The sequence below is a fragment of the Culex pipiens genome, chromosome 3 (assembly GCF_016801865.2).
Source record: "Culex pipiens pallens isolate TS chromosome 3, TS_CPP_V2, whole genome shotgun sequence".
NCBI classification, from domain to species: Eukaryota; Metazoa; Arthropoda; class Insecta; order Diptera; family Culicidae; genus Culex; species Culex pipiens.
The window spans coordinates 46537947-46557858 of NC_068939.1; the positions used below are offsets into that span (position 1 = coordinate 46537947).

General features: G+C 37.5%; 1 protein-coding gene across 13 annotated transcripts in view; it reads right to left on the reverse strand.

Annotated features, from left to right (window-relative positions):
* Positions 1–19912, reverse strand: part of LOC120412598 (formin-binding protein 1-like) — a 113988-nt gene that overhangs the window by 38108 nt on the left and 55968 nt on the right. For 4 of the 13 annotated variants that reach the window (XM_039573143.2, XM_039573142.2, XM_039573141.2 and 1 more), the window contains exon 1: positions 2675–2791. The exons of 2 other annotated variants lie outside the window; for them this stretch is intronic. In XM_039573143.2, coding sequence (XP_039429077.1) covers positions 2675–2776 — 102 coding nt within the window. In that variant the 5' untranslated portion in view covers positions 2777–2791. Of the gene's footprint in view, positions 1–2674; positions 2797–19912 lie in introns of those variants that run through there. 7 more of the 13 variants (XM_039573144.2, XM_039573131.2, XM_039573136.2 and 4 more) reach the window with 5 other exon arrangements.

A 19912-nucleotide genomic window follows, 5' to 3' on the forward strand; every position in this document is an offset into this window, starting at 1 on the left:
GCACTCTCCGACTCACAACTTTCGCTTTCAAATTCAAAAATAAAAACCACATCGAGCCGTCCATCACATTTCGATGCCAAAAAGTATCAAGAAGAGAAACCCATTTTGACCTTCTGCCAACAAAAAGCGGCCAGTCCGTCCCAAAATCTCAGAGTTCGTCTCGAGTTGAAACAATGGATAGGAAGACAAATTTATGTTGCAAAACCCCGGGTGCAGTTTGCCAAGGTGCATCGAACCGTAACGAACGTTCGTAGATTTGCTAATTGTAATTAAATCCCCTCGATTGAGTGCGGCGCCAGTTCTACTGGCCGCAGACTCCTCTTGAGAGAACTTGAGCTCGGCCTAACCTCGCCGTTCACGGCCAAGCAAAAGGAATTTCATCGTTTTTTCCCGTGATTACCGCCGACCAGCTCTTCAAGTCTAGCTGCGCGGTCGACGTCTCGATTGGACACCATTAGAGGATGGTTTTGAAGGCGTTATCTTAATTTCGTTTGGCCACTCCAGGCGGCGCGGAATTCAAGCTCACGGGGTTCGTTCTGCGAAATTGATAGTGATAATTATGGCCGCCATTTACGAGTGTTTGCGCGAATCGGTGAGGTCGAGTCGTTGGGAATCACGCGCGGGATTCAGTCGAAGAATGCTAGAATACTTGGCGAAGGATGATATCTGGTATCTGGACATGTGAGGGATATTCGAGAACGGAATCCAGATGTGGAATGTGGCATATTATGTTGAGTCCAAGCAACAGTTTACCAAAAGCCAAAATGTATAATATCTGTATACGGATTACTTGATACTCATGTACTGAATCCCAAATCCAAACCTATTAGATATTGTCTGGATTTATTCAGTGATGAATTGTACTACGTACTAAATTCTAAGTTCTTGTTGCCGAATCTGTAATCCAGACTGTTTTATGTGCATCCAGATGATTGGATAATGTTTTTTTAAGTTCTTCGTCTGTACATATTGAAAATACGTAGTAGTTAGTCCGGACTATCGAATCGTGATCACTTCATAACAAGTCTGGAAGTATTTCAACTTTGTAATGATCCTAATGAATCTCTCGTACTAGGATAGCTCAGAATCATCATTTTGAACGTATAAAACGTTCATATCTAGTCTAGAGGTATTGATTTCATAGTCCGTACGTATGGAAAGCAATGTATATCGGATGTATTCTATCTCTTTATCACTTATCCGGAAATACTGGATTCATAGACTTTAATACTATTGACTGCATTTATTGAACGTTCAAGGGTATTATATTTTCAGTCGGATCTGAACGTAACAATTCTTTTTTAATCAGATTCTGTTTTCTTGCAGGATTCTATTTTATTGAATCACTTAGTAGGGACTATTCAACATTGTGATCCCATACAATTCATAGTCGGACTACATAATCTGTAGTCTTCAAACAGAAGATATTAAATCCTACTGAACCTCTTTGGAAAGACCTATCAACATTTTGCTTATACATATACAATTCTATGTCGGACTACAGAAGCTGTAGTCTTCAAACAGAAGGTTTGATTCTCTTGTGCGGAACCGATCAACAGTTTGAACATATGAAATTATAAGTCGGACTACGAAATCTATATTTGATCTTATTTAACATCTTTGGAAAAACCTTTCAACATCCGGAGGTATTGAATCTTTAATTCGATCTTATCGAATGTCATTGGAAAAACCTATGAACATTTTGATCATATGTAATTCTAGGTTGGACTACGGAATCTGAAGTCTTCAGACAGAAAGTATCGAATCAATAATTTGGTCGTATTGAATCACTTAGTAGGGACTATGCAACATTTTGATCCTATACTATTCTAGATCGGACTACAGAATCTGTAGTCTTCATACAGGAGATATTGAAACTTTAATTTGATTTTATTGAATCTCTTGGGCTGAACTAATCAAAATTTTGAACATATCTAGTTCTAGGTCGGACTACGAAGCCAGCAGTCTTCAAACAAGAGGTATTGAATCTTTAATTCGATCTTATTGAATCTCTTTGGAGAGCTCTATCATCATTTTGATGATATGCAGTTCTAGGTCGGGTTACGAAGCATGTAGTCTTCAAACAGAAGTATTGAATCAATAATTCAATCGTAATGAATCGCTTTGAAGAGACCTATCAACATTTTGAACATAAGTAATAATAAACTCTTGGGCAGGAAAAAACTATATGTTGATTATTGGTATTGAATCCTTAATTCGATCTTATTGAATCGCTTTAAAGAGACCTGTCAATGTTTTGATCATAAGAATTTCTAGGTCGGACTACAGAATCTCAATTGAAGCTTTAATTCGATATTATTGAATCTAGATTATTGAATCCCTATAGTTTAACAGCATCGACCCTAAACCAAAAGTGATACTACTCAATGAATCTCCAGGTTGGACTACAGAATCTTTAGTCTTTAATCTGGAGGTATTGAATCTTTAATTGGGACTACTTTAATCTTTTAGGAGGGAGAATTCAACATTTTGAACCATGTGATTTTAAGATCGAGCATTGAATCTCCAGTCCGGATGTATTTATTACATACTTCGAGCATGAGGAAAGTTGCAAATCTCGGACGTTTACCTTAGACGACTGTGATCTTTAGTCCGCAAGTACTAGATTCCTTGGCCATACAACTACCAATCTGCGGAAGTTTCCAATACCTACTGCTTTGATCGTACTCCACGCAGTATCCGGAGATTCCTGACGCAACGCAACTCCATTTCTCTGCCGAAACTCACTCAACGGTATCAACTTTATCCCAATCATTGCCGATTTCTAGATCACAAACATTCCCGAACGATTCCACCCAACCGCACCGAAATTGATCGCAAATACAACTGACCCGATTCTTTCCCTTACAGCTGAATGATTCAAGGGTAATTCTAGCGCACAGATTACTCACATCTCGGAATGCATGCTTGACGTCCATATGTTGCGAACTCTCTGTGAATCACAACACCACACAGCTGAGGTCGTCTTCGAGAGAGTTCCGGCGCGAAAGCGTCCAAATCTTGACTAATTACGTCTCGGGTCGTTCAAGCTACCAAGACGGTTTAAAATAATCTGACCTGCAAATACAAATGTATTCCAACGCCCGTTTTTCATCGCGCCGCGCTCGATAAAAGACCCATTTCTCTTACGTCTGCCAAACAACATAAACGCGCTATGAATTAAACATCGCGCACGGTTTTAAAATCTCAAAAGGTGAAAGTCAATTAGTTTGGTAATTTGTGCAATAAATTGGTTCAGAACGACAAATTTGAATTCCGCGGGCTCGAGACCAAACAGGTGGTGTTCCCACCGGTCTTAGGATTTCCGATAAAATATTCAGAGGATCAGCGCACTAATGAGCAGTTCTTCGAACTCGGTTCGACACAGTTATTCAAATACAAATTGATTCATCGGCAGTTGCGTGGTGATAAGGAAGAGCCCGTTCGGAAATCGAAAAACTTCCAAAAAGGTTTCGATGAAACGGTCGGAAGCTTAAGCGAACGAAATAGCTGTTAATCGAGGTGATTCCATCACAATGGGCAGCGGTCGATGATGAGTTCGGTATTGTTCGAGGTTTTGCGGCGGACTCTATTGAGGTGCTTCGATTGGTTTCCGTTCAAGGGGGGACTACTTACTGGAGGAATTTATTGCTCGCGGGCACCGTTAATATCTGGATTTTACTGCCACCCCAGTCTGAAGTCAACATCCACGTGCCCCACGTCTCGTCAGTCGGGAAAGTAGCACCACGAGGTTCAATAAACAATTTCCTGCCGTACGGAAGACTTAGTCAGCTACTTCTCGTAGATCGGGCATCAAACAGCAGTAAAAGTGTAATTATTGGGATGACCAACAAGCTTTGGACGAGATTGGAGGTCTTGGTCCAAAGTTCTTTCTTGAGAAAGAAGCTGCATTTGAATCGTGTACTATGTAATTACATTATTATATACATACATACAGCTCTGCGGACATTCAATCTGTTCTTGGAAAAGGGGTACCGCTTTCACTTTTCATTTGCTTCTTTGAGTCATCTGTCTCGGACGAGGTTGGTAGAGAACAAGAAAGAGGTGGCTGAAACAAGGAAGTCGGATTTGTTTCCGGTAAAAAGTAAAGATCTTGAAGTAGATGACTCAGATTGTTTCGTAGAATTGAATCCATTCCAAGAATTTTTAACTGTCTCAATTTTGCTCACCCCAAATTTCCCACACTAATTAATTTGGCAACCTTTCCAAACCACTTCACTGCGTCATTCCAGCAAAACTTATGCAATTCGCCACCGTCAAAGTCTCCGTCCCACCACGGTCCGACCTCATAACAACTGGTTCCCGCAAAAGGGGCGCACCATTTGAAAAACCGTAACCCCAAACCAGTTCGCCAACCAGCCGCCAGGCCAAAAAAACTGTACTTGACACTCTAGAAATGGGCAAAACCTCCCCGGTTCCTGTCCTCCCCGAAAAGCTGCATCCACCTGAGGTCATACCCATGGTGGAAAACTGGTCCCCATGGAGAGATCCTGTGCCCCTAATGGCGATGCCATGTTCCGGCTAGTTGAACCGCAGCAGGTCTCGAGATAAGCTCTCTCGAGTTATTGACCGGAAAATATTAGCTGGAGGACGGTGATGCTCTCCATATTTTTCGTCCCGCGATATTCATCGCTTGGCACATGGTCAACAGCCGGGAACGACAGCGGTAGATGCTACAGTACAGGTTGGAAGATTGGGGTCAGATTTATTCTCAGCGTAGATGGATTTCAAACGAATCTTGGCGACTTCGTAGACGGATCTCAATAATCATCGAGATGGATTGGTCATGAATTTGAATATCATGAAAGATTGATTTTAAACATCTTATGAAGTTATCGCCTAGTTATGGATACCATGGAGATGGATTCACAACGCAGATGGATTTTAAAAGAATATTTGCAACTTCGTAGATGGATTGTAAAAAAAACTGAATAAACATCGAGATGGATTGGTAATGGATTCATGCCGATCAAGAAGATGGATTTTGAACAAATTAAGTTATTAAAATTAACTATTAATCTTCTAGTTATGGATGCCATGGAGATGGATTCACAACTCTGATAGATTTTTAAATGTCTTTGCAACTTTGTAAATAGATTGTAAACAAGTCTCAATAATCATGGAGATAAATTGTTCATATTTAATGACGATCAAGAAGATGGATTCTGAACAACTTATGAAGCTAATCATTGTCTAGTTTTGGATACCATGGAGATGGGTTCACAAAGCAGATTTATTTTTAAAGGATTAACTTTATAGATGAACTGTAAACAAGTTTGTGGGTCTCGTGGCGCAGGGGTAGCGGCTTCGGCTGCCGATCCCGATGATGCTATGAGACGCGGGTTCGATTCCCGCCTTATCCACTGAGCTTCTATCGGATGGTGAAGTAAAACGTCGGTCCCGGTTTCTCCTGTCTCGTCAGAGGCGCTGGAGCAGAAATCCCACGTTAGAGGAAGGCCATGCCCCGGGGGGCGTAGTGCCAATAGTTTCGTTTCGTTTCGTAAACAAGTTTAAATAATTAGGAGATGGATTGGTCATGAATTCATGACGATCAAGTAGATGGATTCTGAACAACTATTTAAGACGAACACGGCGATGGATTTACCATGAAGTCATAACTACTACAGATAGAATGTTAATGTGATGAATACTTTGCAAACGGATTCAGAACAGATCTGGAGTTTTTTTTTTGAAAAGGTCCAATAAACAAAAATTTCAGTTTTTGCTTTTAGGGTGTTTTTTAATACTCCTGACTCAAGGCGGTTTCAAAAACACCCAAAAAGCAAAAAACTGAAAATTTTGTTTATTGGACCTTTTCAAAAAAAAAAAAAAAAACTCCAGAGATCTTGAATTTAATTTTTTATCTGAAGGAGCATATAGATGGATCCCATAGATTTAAAGTAATGTTTACACCCAGATGAAGATGAATATTCCTTGTAATTAAACTACTGCGGAGATGGAATTCAAAACTCATGAAGATCAAGCAAATGAACTAAGAATAACGCATGATTACAATGGGGATGGATTAACCATGATAACTTCAAAGATTTCTAATTACCAATGGGAATTTTATAGTCAATAAAACTTCGCAGATGGATTCTGAACTACTTGTGAAGACGAGAACGGAGATGGATTAGACATGAATGACATGACATGAATTCATGACAACTACAAATAGATTGTTAATGTGATGAAGACCATGCCCACGGATTTAGATCAGACTTTGGAAAACAGTGAAGATGTATTCCAGATATTGCTTTTTCATATGAGGAGCATGTAGATGGATGGATGGATACATGAAAACAGTGGAGATGGATTTTCCGTGAAGTCATGACTTTAGTATTGTATTAGGACTTGCCTTATTTTAATCCTAATGAGAATGCAAAGGTCATGAAAACTTTGGAGAGCATGTAGATTGAGATGGATTTGAACTACTAAGAGATGGATTGGTATAAAATTGAGAAAAGCACATTAATGAATTTGAAAAAGGCATAACTATGACGTTGTCTACGGAGATGGATTTATTTGAACTCTAGAGGAAAGATCACAATTTCGTGTAACTTTGGGATTCACTTGGAGATGGATTTTTAATAGTCATGGTGTCTTCGGATATGCAATGTTTATATAATCTTGAGAACCATAAAGATGATTTTTTCGATGAATTATGACAACCATGCAGATAAATTTCTGACGAGTCAAGAAGTACCCAGAGATGGATTATTCCAAAACTTTCAATCGGAAATTTACACGTATTTTTTTTATAAACTTCCCTCCCATGGACTAGCGCAGACTTCAACCTGCCAACATCTTTCCAGCACACAAACACACACATAACGTAACATGTCTCGTATGTCTGTACGGCTTCTGGTCTGCAGTCTCTCGAACCGGTTCTCGGCGATGCAGATTGGAGAAGGAAACGCATTAAAAATATTAGAGCCAACGAAAAAAAGAAGTAGACATAAAAACGAGATCAATGCACCGGCGGCGACGAGCCGCAGATGATGGACCAACCGGCTAAAGGGACACAGACCTTGAACGCCACTGCAGCAGGTCCATTTTGGTCCAGTTGGATTAGCCGCGGCAGCGATAAACTGCGTTTGATGAAATTATGAATAAACTAATAACGGACGGGGCGACGCCGCCGCCGGAATGCATTTATTGGGCGATGTGATTTTAATTTGAATGAAAGTGGGCCTCTTTAAATTATGCAAATTGGGAAGGCGCTTTTTTATGTTGTCTCAGTTCTTTTGGGTAAACGAATTTATGACGGAATTTATGGGAGCAACGGAAAGCCGGCTTGCTGGGTAGTTCACATAACCAAAATGCAAATGTTTAGATATGGTGGGAAAGAACGTTTTAAAATGTTGACACCACAATTGGGTTTAATTGTTAGTCGGTTTCGGTAGTTTCGGTAGACACGGTCGCGCCGACCTAATTGATATATTTTATACTGTTGGAATCGTGTTAGTTTGACCAGTGGATTTGTTGTTGCTTCAACTTTTAGACACAATCTCAACTTTTTTTTTCAACGAATAGTCTCAGCGCCAAACTCTACCCAGTAGGACTGGCCATTTAAAAGAAAGATTTTTTTAAAAGAGGTGATTTTTTGGGCGGTGCAAATTCTCACTTTTTGAATGAATTGGTTGGGCAGTAGAGGACCATTTAAAAACAACTAGAATTTCAAAACCTCGAAATTTAAAAAAAACAGAAAATCAATAATAAAAAAAATCGAATTATAAAAAAAATCTGGAATTCAAAATATTACGAAAAATATCAAACTTCAAAAATGCTGCCCTTTAAAAATTCCAAAATTAAGAAATTGAAAAAAAAACAGTCACAAATTCATAAATTACAAAATTGAAAACAATCACAAACTCTAAAATAAAGAATTCAAAAGATCATTAAAAGATTAAAAAAATATAAAATTTTAAGTTCTGGAATTCTTAATACAAAAACACTAGAATCTTTTAATTCATAAATTCAAAAGTTCAAGAATTTCAAAATAATTTATTTTAAAAAATCAGAAATTCAAAAAATCTAAAATGTTCAAATACAAAATAAAAAAAAAACATAAATCCTTAAATTTGTAAATCTATAAATTCAAAAAAAGACAATTTTAAAATTATGAATTGAAAAATCTTCAACTAGAAAAATAGAAATTTTGCAATTTAAAAATTTAATAATTTAGAACTTTAAAAACACTGTATTTTCAAAACTCAAAAATTAGGAAATTAAAAACAATAAAAAATTAAAATAATTATGGTTTCAAAAATCATTCAAAAAACTTAAGATTAATGAAAATAAAAAATCTTAAAATAAAAATTCTTTTGATTTCTGTTATTTTAAGTTTTTTTTTATTTTAAATTGTATAATTCAAAAATGCAACAATTCAAGAGTTTTTTTAAGGTCCTACAAACATATGAAAGACAATAGCTTATAGGACTTTAAAAAAAACTCTGGAATTCTATATTTTACTAAAATAATTCCGAAATTCCGAAAGAATGAAAAATAGCCGAAATTCAGAACTTGAAAATAATCACAAATTCAAAAACTCATTCCAAAATTCTAAAATTCAAAAAGCTATAAAATGTCAAAATTCAAATGTGAAAAAAATTAAAATACAAAATTCAAGAAAACTTCAAGAAATCTAAAATCCTTAAATAAAAAATTGAACAGCCCAAAAATTTAAAATTTTCGATCTCGAAAATCAGGAAAATAAAAAAATCTAATATTCTAAAACTTAAAAATTTAAAATTCAGAAACTCAAAAATTTCAAGCTTGGGAATTCAAAGTTATAATATTAAAAAAAAACAGTTATCAAAAATTTAAAAAATATGAATTAAAAAATTCATTCAAAAATTCAAAAATCAAATCATTTAAAATTGAAACAATGTAATTTTAACCTTCTGTAAATTTGGAAATCCAAAATAAATAGGACTTAAAAAAAAAAACTCTGGAATTCTATATTTTACTAAAATAATTCCGAAATTCCGAAAGAATGAAAAATAGCCGAAATTCAGAACTTGAAAATAATCACAAATTCAAAAACTCATTCCAAAATTCTAAAATTCAAAAAGCTATAAAATGTCAAAATTCAAATGTGAAAAAAATTAAAATACAAAATTCAAGAAAACTTCAAGAAATCTTAAATCCATAAATAAAAAATTGAACAGTTTAAAATTTAAAATTTTCGATCTCGAAAATCAGGAAAATAAAAAATTCTAATATTCTAAAACTTAAAAATTTAAAATTCTGAAACTCAAAAATTTTAAGCTTGGGAATTCAAAGTTATAAAATTAAAAAAAACAGTTATCAAAAATTTAAAAAATATGAATTAAAAAATTCATTCAAAAATTCAAAAATCAAATCATTAAAAATTGAAACAATGTAATTTTAACCTTTTGTAAATTTGGAAATCCAAAATAAATTCAAGAATTTTAAAATGTAAAAAACTCTATTATTCGAAGATTAAAAAAAATGACGAAAACTGCGTGAATTGTAATGTGCGTGTATCGTGTGCGTGTGTCGTTTTGCGTTTCCGTTTCTGTTTCAAATTTACGATGTTTACACTGATTTAGTGGCCAGTACTCCCATTTTGGTCACCGTCATCGTTCTTCCTCGCAAGATTTCGAGTTATTTTCCGCCGAATTCTCAGTTGGAGCGAGAGAAAAACAACCCGGTTGTTTACATTGAAAACGAAACGCCACAGAAAATTTAAACACCAGTCCGGAGTATCATGGTGGTAGGAAATTGCCAATCGAAAACGATTGTTTATCTACCATTAATTCTGAATGGCGCTATTTTTTTCGTCGTCTCAAATTTGTTTACTATACACGCGAACCAGAATCTGGCACATCCGACAAGTTCGACGGTGAAGGTCTGCGCGTTGAATTTCGCGACTTGAGTTTTGTTTACCAACCATCATTCACTCACTCTTTTGGAGGAAGTCTGTGGAGGAAAAAAGATGGCGGCGCTCACGGAACTCTTTCTGGCTGGACAGTTGAGGGTCAATATCACATGTCTTCGATCACGTCTCTGTAGGTCAATTAGCGTGGCACCGCGTGAGATGGGGTTCGCAAATTTGCGCAATAAATATCACGAGTTGCGGTGATGGTGCGAAACGGGTGACTTTTGGGAAGTGTTTTGATGAGTTTGCAATATTTTGGTGTTGGAATTCGTAACTACACATTCGAAAATACTCACACGATCGCTTGAGGAAGTCTGATAAAGATTTTATTTTACAATAATTTCGTAGCCGGCCTACGGATAGGCCAGCAATGAAATTCGCTTCACTTCGCAAGGAGACGATGATTTAAGCGGATGGCGGACTGGACTTCGCCATGTGATGTGATGATTTTCTCAGCCTAAGTTTCATAGGAATTGATAATTGGGAATAACGGATAGGCCGGCAATGAAATTATAGGAAAATAAAAAAAATGCTGTAAATATGTTTAGTTCAGGGATCGTAATAATACTGTTTCATATATAACCTTATCCAGACGATTTTGTAGGAAAATTCTCGAAGATGTTAGATACGTACCTGTAAATAAAAGAGAACAAAACTGAATTAGTCACCGTGAAACTCATCCGTACCTGACTTGAGGTTGCGTGTCATACCCGAGACTTGGTAGCAACAACCTGTCAAAACCCGTCACACGACTCTTGATTCAAGTCCAAGTTGACCAACAAGCGGACATCCCCTCCAATCGAGGATTGACGATCTTGACAGCTTCCGAACTCCTCGGCAAACGCCTAGACCTAATTGAGTTGTCGAACGGACGTCCATCACCCAAGGAAGAGCGTACGATCAACGGGGCGTTACTGGTTTTGCAAAACCTTCAACACCCCCACGACTTCGACGTTGATCACTCAACAGCCTGACAGCTCCCGCTTCTGCTCTAAGCGAAGATCTTCAAAGTTGAATGAAATGTTGCATGCAAAGCTGTCGGTGTTGGTGGGTGCAGCAGCGCGAATTTCGTTAATCTTTCGACAGTATAATTGCGTAGATACTCCCCCACAAGTCAACCTCTTCTTCCATTTCTCCTTGTTCAGCGTAGTTTGACTACTTCAACTCTTCAAAGTTCGTTCATCTCTCTCGAGAGGAGTTGCCGCTGCCGCTTCCATAACACATCTCGATCAAGCCTCTTTCGTCAACTTGTTTCGTGTGTATACAAACACAGCAAGTTTTTTTCCCCTCTCTCTCCACCATTTCGCATGTTTTTCATTAAAAATTCCAATGTCAATGTTGAGTCGTCGTCGCACACAGACACACGTGTGGAACACACGCGATCGCGTCCGCGTGTGTGCGTTCGCTCTTTTTTTGAGATCGTTGCGATCGTCACCACCTGAGCTACCTTTTCCGTCACAGGTTTGTGGATGTTGTACAACAGCGCAGCGTACAACAACTACAAATTGCGACGTCGATGGCCGCGAAGCGATTTTTTTTCTGTTGAGCGCGAAATTATTCACGCGAACGTACACACAGACAGCGATCGCGCGCGCAGGTAAGTGCACCTAAAGTGGTGTTGGTTGAACCTGTTTGGGGAGCGGTTTTTGGAGTTGACGATCGATCTTGGCGCGCGCGCGCGATCATCTCGAAGGGGAAATAAATCTCGGCATGGTCGGCATGCATAAACATAAACACATGCTGTTATTTCGGCGAGGTTTTTTTTTTGTAGTTGTTGCAAAAATTAATGGTCCAAGTGGTAGAAAGCATCCGCGCGCCGACAAGCGGGAAGAAATCGTGTGTGGACGCTCTGGAGGTCATTTGTAAATAAGTGGGACACGGTGGCCGCTTTGCGGAAAAATTGCTGACCGTGGCGAAACGACCGTGTGATCTTAAAAGTTGAAATTTTGGAATAGTTATGGTGTTGTCTGGGGAGATTTACGGTTTAAAATTTACATTTAGGTTTTAATTGAATAATTTGGTTTTATCAAATATTAAAACAAGAAAGATCAAAGAAAAGTTAAATCTGAATTTAAAATTCAGTGAAAGTCTCGTCTAAAATTATATTTTTAAGCAGCATATCCAATCTTCTTGAGAAATAGTTTAACGAGTCCTTCTTTAAAATACAAATAACAAGATGAACAATACACTGCAAAACATCTGATGATAAAATCGAATGCTAAATCATGCACAGCACCTTTGAGAGAATATTCACTCAATATTACAATCTGCATGTAAAGGTTCTCCACAAAAAAAAAAAAAAAGAAGTCAACCGACTTTGAATCCACTACTCACAGAGATGACTGGCACCTTAGCACGCTCGGCTATCAGACCGTTGAAGGATTAACGCCGAGATCAGCTTGACATTTCGGTCAAGGAGATTTCCCATACTGCTGGGCTACATATTTCTGTATGTAAAATTACATAAAGTTTCATGAAATAATGCAGCATTTATTTTACTCCCGGGCCTTTTACACCTGGATTGCTGTGTAATTTGAGCAAGGCAAACAAATTAATTTATTTCGTGTTAAAAATTAAATTCACGAAATTAAAAATTATGTCAGAAAAAAAACAATTTTACCTCTAAAATGTGTAAATAAGCCTCTTTTACAGCGTAATTCAACTTGTTCAGTCTAAAATAAGGTAATGTTCGCTCACGAAAGTGTATTATTAAATATTCGAATTTAACACCTTTCAAATTAATTGGTTTTAGGAGATCCGTTATTAGTACACACAGTAAGACAAAATGTGAAAATTTTGAGGGTGTAATTTCACTTTTTATGATGTAATATTTGTAATATTACCTCAATATTGACTGAAAAAGTGGCAAAACATAATAATATTGGTGAATTCACACAATTTTAGAGGTAACATCACACATTGTTTCTGGCATAAAAAATTGACCCATTCCCAAAGTTATCATGTTTTTTTACTGAGCAGCCCAGACGCGATTATTCGGAAAAAAAATTAGTGAAAAAAAACTCAATTCCACAATTTAAAAATTATTTTTAGATAAGAGCAGAAAATTTAACAACGGTTCGATTTTTTTTTAACATTTAAAATCGAAACAAAAGTTTCAGAGACATTGCAAGTTGAAATATGAGGACTAATTAGATGACACACAGTTAAACAAATTCCTTACAACGGAATACTGGTAAATTTACACATTTTTAGAGGGAAAATTACCACTAGCGTGCACAGGGTGGGGCAACTGCCCCACCATCCTCAGAAGTTTGTTCTAAATTTGGTCAGGGGGTGTCCATAAACGACGTAATATTCGAAACGTCCATATTATTGCCCCACCTTCCTCAAGGAGCTGGACTGTAAAATTACACACTTTTTCTGACATAAAAGATGTACACATTTACAGATGTAATATTATAATGATTTTTTTACTGTGTAGGAAAACTCATTTTTCATTAAATTTAAACTTTAAGATGCTGTACCTCAGTAACCAGCAGTTCGTTTTTATCAACAATATATTATGATAGGCTTTTTTGATGAAGTTTTTCAAAATTTTTGATGCAAATTGATCATCTTTCGAATAAATTCAAAACGGGGCACTCTACCAAAAACATTGTTAAGGCATTTTCTATTACAAATTCGATTTTGCGATAATATGTTTGATTAAAAAAAATCATATCTCTGGACAAAAAAAAATCAAAACTTAAAATACTTATTTCGGGAAATTAACTTTAAGTTTTAAAATGTAAAACAAAAAATCATGAAATTCTTTATCTTTTTTCGTGTCTTTCTTTTTTCTGAAGAGTTTTTATTATAACCTACAACTTTGCTGACGACACCAAATCGATCAGAAAATCCCTACTCAAGATACCGGTATTCGAATATTCACATGCCCATGCCCTAACATATTGTAGAAAAAAAAAATCCTTTAGCGAATAAAAACAATCCCTTAAATTTCTTTTCTCAATCAGAAAATTTTTTTATTACCAAAAGCAAGAATAGATGATTTTGAAATGGAATGGAAAAACTTATAAAAACAACCGAAAACAGACTATATCAAAATTTGCTAAACATTCTAAATGTTGCTGAAATTTTACAAAAAGTGTCCACGTGGTTTATGGATGGCCCCAAACCATTTACCCCATCACGATAAGACGGAAGCCACTGTGCACGACCCTAAATTGATTTCCCACGAAAATCCCCTCATTTTCGGAACCCCCCACAACAAATCACGACTCAATCAACGCTACCACCTTTGGCAGGTCGCGACGCGGCTTAGCATTCCAAGTGTAGACTTAGTTGATTAGGGCTTAAAACCCACAACCAGACACAAAATTGCAAAAAAAAAAGTTTGCTTTACCTTCCGCGGGATGTTGACTCGGCGTTGGAAAAGCACTTTTCTGCGTTGGGCTCGGAAAAGCGCACCGGAAATTACTACCTCCGGCCACGACTAGAGCCGACAGACTAGACGGCTCCGCCTTGACAATTTATGGGAAAAGTTCGTGTTTTGCGGTGTGTGCAACTTCCTGTGGGATGGTTGTCTCCAGTTTGACAGAGAAAAAACACCCAGCTGGAATGTTTTTGCAGCAACTCCTAAGAATCGCAAGGGCGTGACTTGGACTTGGAGTCTTCAAGAACGCCCTAATTAGCGGTTCGGAATGCGTTCTTGAACAACCGACAACACAGGGTGGGCAGGAATTCGTGGTCAGCCCCCACGGACGCGTTGCGTGTTAGGTGGGAGTTCTGTGACTCAACCTTATCCATCGCGTGCGTTTTTCTGGGAAACCTCAACCGAGACAACAAGGGGCAGATCTCCCCAACCCCGTGGACATAGCTGTCAGTGTTGCAAAAAAAGGGGTCACTGGCATCACCTTGTAGCCGGGCACCCCTCGTTGACCTTGACATTCGCAAACTGTTGACTTTGTCCACCATATCTAAATCGGATTATCTGATGTTCTCCAGAGCACCACACACTTTATGTAATCGACAGGGTGGGGCGAACATTCCCCCTCAGCTTTCAATTAAATTGCTTTTACGGACTCGCTGGGGACACCACGCGCCACCAATCGGGTACAGTATATGCGTCTGGTATGCTCTGGACCAGCGAGGGGGACGACTCTGCACAGCTAGTTATGAGTGGCCGGACATAAATTAAGATATCGTTTAAACGGAACCCTGTGGCGAGGGCGTAATTTGTCCCGGAGTGCCATTAGCAGCAATTGAAATGGGGATTACCGTAATTTCAAGCTGGTTGGAAGTGTGGTTTGAGGTTAGCAGAGTTCGTGGGTAATAAGTTTTACAATACCTAATTTATTACGCAGTTCAAAATGCTTCAAATTCTCAACTTGCACCACGATCGCGAAGAATCCCATTCTTGGGCGTTCAAACATCGTTGCCGACACATGTCAGCAGGTCTAGGGATGGAAACCTAGAGGAGCACCCCGCATAACTACACGTTCACATGACATCGGAAGACAGGTTCTTGCTGGGTTTCGCCGCTGGAGCTTGAAAAAGAACACGCGAGGGAAGTGAAACAAGGGCGTGTACAAGTTGAGTGGTGCCATTTTGATCTTAACAGAGGTAAGATATCTTGGATGACTAGTTTCTGAAAATGTCCAGTCTTCCAATATCCTGAAAAAGTAACAATAACGAAAAGGTTCTGAAATAGAAGTAATTTGACATTGTTATCATTTTCATCACATTTACTTCTGAAAATTATAAACGTCACTAAAAAGACAGGGTTGCCACATTATCAATCTAATCAGAAAGGTATTGCAATAACCTCTCCAATGATGAATTTGGAAATCATTTTTGAGATCCAGCCTCAGAAAGCATGAAAGTAGCTTTATCTCGGGACAATGTTGCCATCTTTTCAATCCTTTTGTCTTTTCAGAATGACTGTAATTGGACATACACAGTAAAAAATAATGTGAATTTGAAAGCTGTAATTTTGGAAGGTTGAATATTACCTCTTTTATGAATTAATTTTACCTCAATTAAGACAGAAAAAGTGACATTACACCAGAAAAGTGTTAAAATTACACATTTCCAGAGGTAAAATTACACCTTTTTCTGACATAAAAGATGTACCCCTTCACCCAACCGGCGGTCGCATGATTTTGATGCATGGCAGCATGAAAGTATATCAGAATCTGCATGAAAACTGTCCTCATGCATTTTTTGCGATATTGGGGTATGACATTTTTGCCCGTTACCGACAATTATCGACATTACCGACGGCAGATTGATTGTATTGCAGAAAAAAAAATCTTAACAGAACGAGGATTGAACCATCAACTTCTAGGTTGCTGATCCGACACGCTACCATCGCGCCATGGACGCTTGATGAATGGTGAGGGACAGAGCGCGAACATAATGTTCTCTCTAGAGTGTTGCTCGGGGACGCGCCAGCATTCGATGTGTTGGTGAGAACTGCAGATCGCTGACGTGTTTACACGTGGGCAAAAATGATCTATGGGCTTGCTGCAAAAAATGTAATAAAATATAACATTTTCTGCAGCAAATCCACTGTTGCAGATTTTGAGATATATTTTTCGTTTGGGTGTTCCCAGATGTAATATTACCATGATTTTTTTTTCTGTGTATCTGACGACAGGTCGCACGATGATTGCGGACAATATTTTCATCAATTTGACTGACATCTGAAGTAAAAAAACTCAGGACAGTTACGCTTCACCTCTTTAAAATATGGAACTTGTTTATCTTAATGAGGTATTAGACTGTGACAAACAAACGAACTTGCACTTTATCGTAAACTTGTTTGCGGCCAACTTGCAAGCAAAGCAAAATTTATGCATGTTGCCGTTTCTGCAAACAAATGTCAAAAAGTGCGAGTTTGTTTGTTTGATTGTCATAGTCTTATACCTCCTTGGTACTTAATGACAGGGTGGCCACTCAAATCCCATTTTGGAATCAACAACCTTGATAACTAAAAAAAAACTTCAAAAATAAAATCACTCTCAATTTAGATTCAAACAAACATTAACAATTAGTCCTAAAAAAAATTAAAAAAAAAAAACATTTAATTTCAAAGTTCACTTAAAAAAATTGCCAAACAAAAATTACTCAGTTTGAACTGGAAATGAAAAGTGAATTTTTTAATGTTATTCTTAATTTCATCAAAACAAATTGTTGACCAAAATTGTCTTAAAAACTTGTAAAATCGATTTTAACTATTCAAAATACATTGCATAATGCATATTTATGTATTTTTAATCAAATAAAGACTTTTTAATGTTTCTTAAATAACCATTAAATTAATTCTCAAATAAATTAAAATGGTGTAGTTAATTTTGAATTTAATAAAAAAGGATTTAGAATTATGGAGTGAAATGAATTTGAAAATTATAGAGTTTTTAATAATCCAAGAAACTAAATTTCGATTCATTCAAAATTATTCAAGAGTTATAAAATAATTTTAAAGAATATGCTTAGGATTCTTGACTTTTCCCGACCTTTGACAAAAAGTCATAAATTCTAAACCGTTTCCGATTTTTTTTCGGATTAACGCAGATCTTGAAAATGAAAAAAAATAAAATAGTTTTTTAACCAAATGCCACCGAATAATGAAATTCAACCGTTCGAAATGTATTTAAGATTTTAAAAATATCAAGTCGGAGCCAACACTTAGAAATATGACCGATTTACATGTTTTCACCTCTTGTATAGTTTGATAAATCTCTTTAGTAGAGATAATGCATGACATGGTTGCCAGATCTTCAATGTTCAAGACTCATCCGATCAGATCATATAGAAAAACGGTTTCGAAATAAATTTTCATCCGACTTCACGACACATGACAAAGATAGCCAAATTTCATTTAAAAACTAAGAACATAAAACATAGTAGCCAGATTATCGACTAAAATTATTTATTAAAAAAAATGTTTATACCACATTAAATGAGTGCGGAAGGCAAAATTGCAGCAATCCATCGAGACCGAGAATTGGATCCTAAAATGAAGCTTAGATTGCTGATATTATTGTTCACAGCGATAAAGCTTATTTTTCTGAGTACAATGACCCTTTGTATGACCACAAAGAGTTTAATTAAGGCCATTAAGGCCGTTGCAAATATTTTTCAAAGTTTATGTCGCCCCCCCCCCCCCCCCCCTTCAAAATTGGTCTGAAAAATTAGGGGGCAAAAAAAATATTTTTCCAAAAAACTTCAAAATTTCCATGAAAATAGAAGTCTAATCAACTGAAAACAAACTAAAATGCATTTTTCTGCATTGATAATCATATTTAGCATGTTTGGGCTTGTTTAAAAATGTTTTGAATTATTATGAAATTCAAATGTAAAGCACCGCAAAAATTTTATTTTTCGCAAAAAATATTTTTTTCGTGAATACTTAAAAATATTGGAAACTAATGATGGCAAAACAACTGGACAGGTGTATAATGCATTTTAAAACACTTTTTTCATTAAAATGTTCAAACCATGGCTCGTAATTTCAATTTTTATATCTTTTTATTTTTTTGCCCCCCCCCTCGACTTTGGTCAGAGTCGAGGGACATAAACTTCAAAAAATATTTGCAACGGCCTAAAATGAAAAAAAGTGATCAGAAATGATTTTTAATCGTGTTTTTTACCGTTGTACAAAAAAAATGGCATAGGGCTTTAGTACCCAATTATCTCTTCAGTGACTTGACAAGTGACCAATATTCGGTGAATAACCGTTTAGTGACTCCTTCGTGCGTGACGACCTGCTCTTCACGGATTTAAGCGGAGGCAAATGAATCCCTGCTTTCGGATGGTAGCAACGCCATCGTGAAAAATTCCAACTCCGACTTCCGACACTCGTCGTCGTCTCGCGGAAAACAAAGACGCTGAAAGAGAGGGAGGATTTCCAACAATCGCAAGGTGAGAGAATAGTCATAATTACTCGCCGTGGAACCATTTAAATAATTCCATCACGGCGCATCGCCATCGGCCAGGTCGTCATTTTTTGCTTCAGCTTTTGTTGTTGTTGGGGATCCACTTTTCGCGCGCGCCCGGTCTTCATTATTGTTTTCTCTTTCGAGCCATTTTGCATTTCTGAGCTATCTCACTCCCTCCAACTCACGTGTTGCTCGTGGCGGGGCTATTTTTGTTTATTTAAGGAATCAAGTTTGCGCTGTCTGGCGTTTGGCGCGGAAAATGTACAGAGATGGATAGAGTTGAATGGCCGCCGAGGTGCCCCTACCCGTGGACGCCACTGCCTACTTCGGTGGGGTTGTAGCCGATGAGGGGGGCTTTTTGGAGGCTACTGAACTCGACTCGACGAACTGTTGCACAATCCGCGGTTGTGGGTGGATCTTGAGGATCGTTTTTGAGAATTTCCAATGTAATAACAAGGAAATTCAGTAATACAAGATTCGAATAAAGAGATACATCAGTCCTTGGTGTACTAGTCTTCAGCTCAAAGAAGATACCGCTTAAGATCATTGCTAGACACCCCTGATCCTATTTCAAACTTATTTTTATGATTTACTACGTTATACGTATTCAAAGCGATATTGATATCAACATAAAATAGCTATCCACAGTATGAAGATCTGTAGTACAATGGTTCAATAGATAGGACATTCGAAGACTTCAGGGTTCCCACTACCTGGTATACCTCTGGTTATACCAACTCCAACCCAGCGAAAGCATCTTGCGTCATCGATGACACATGAGTTTCGATTGTTATTGTTATGACCCCATCACAAATCTCCCCAAACGACCCCATAATCTCGTCGATTGATCGTCAAAATCACTGACGACTCCATTCCCGATAGGGACGACCACACCCAACGCTCTTGCCCAAACCAACTTTCCATTTCAACCCATCGCTGCGCGATCGGAAGGTTGACAAACGACCCATAAACACTTCCAGACCTTTGGTTATCTCGGAGTGGGCGTCCCTTTTTCGACGGATTTCGCAGTTTGAGTTCGATGTCACAACCGGCGTCACTTCTTCCGTTGCAACACGCATAC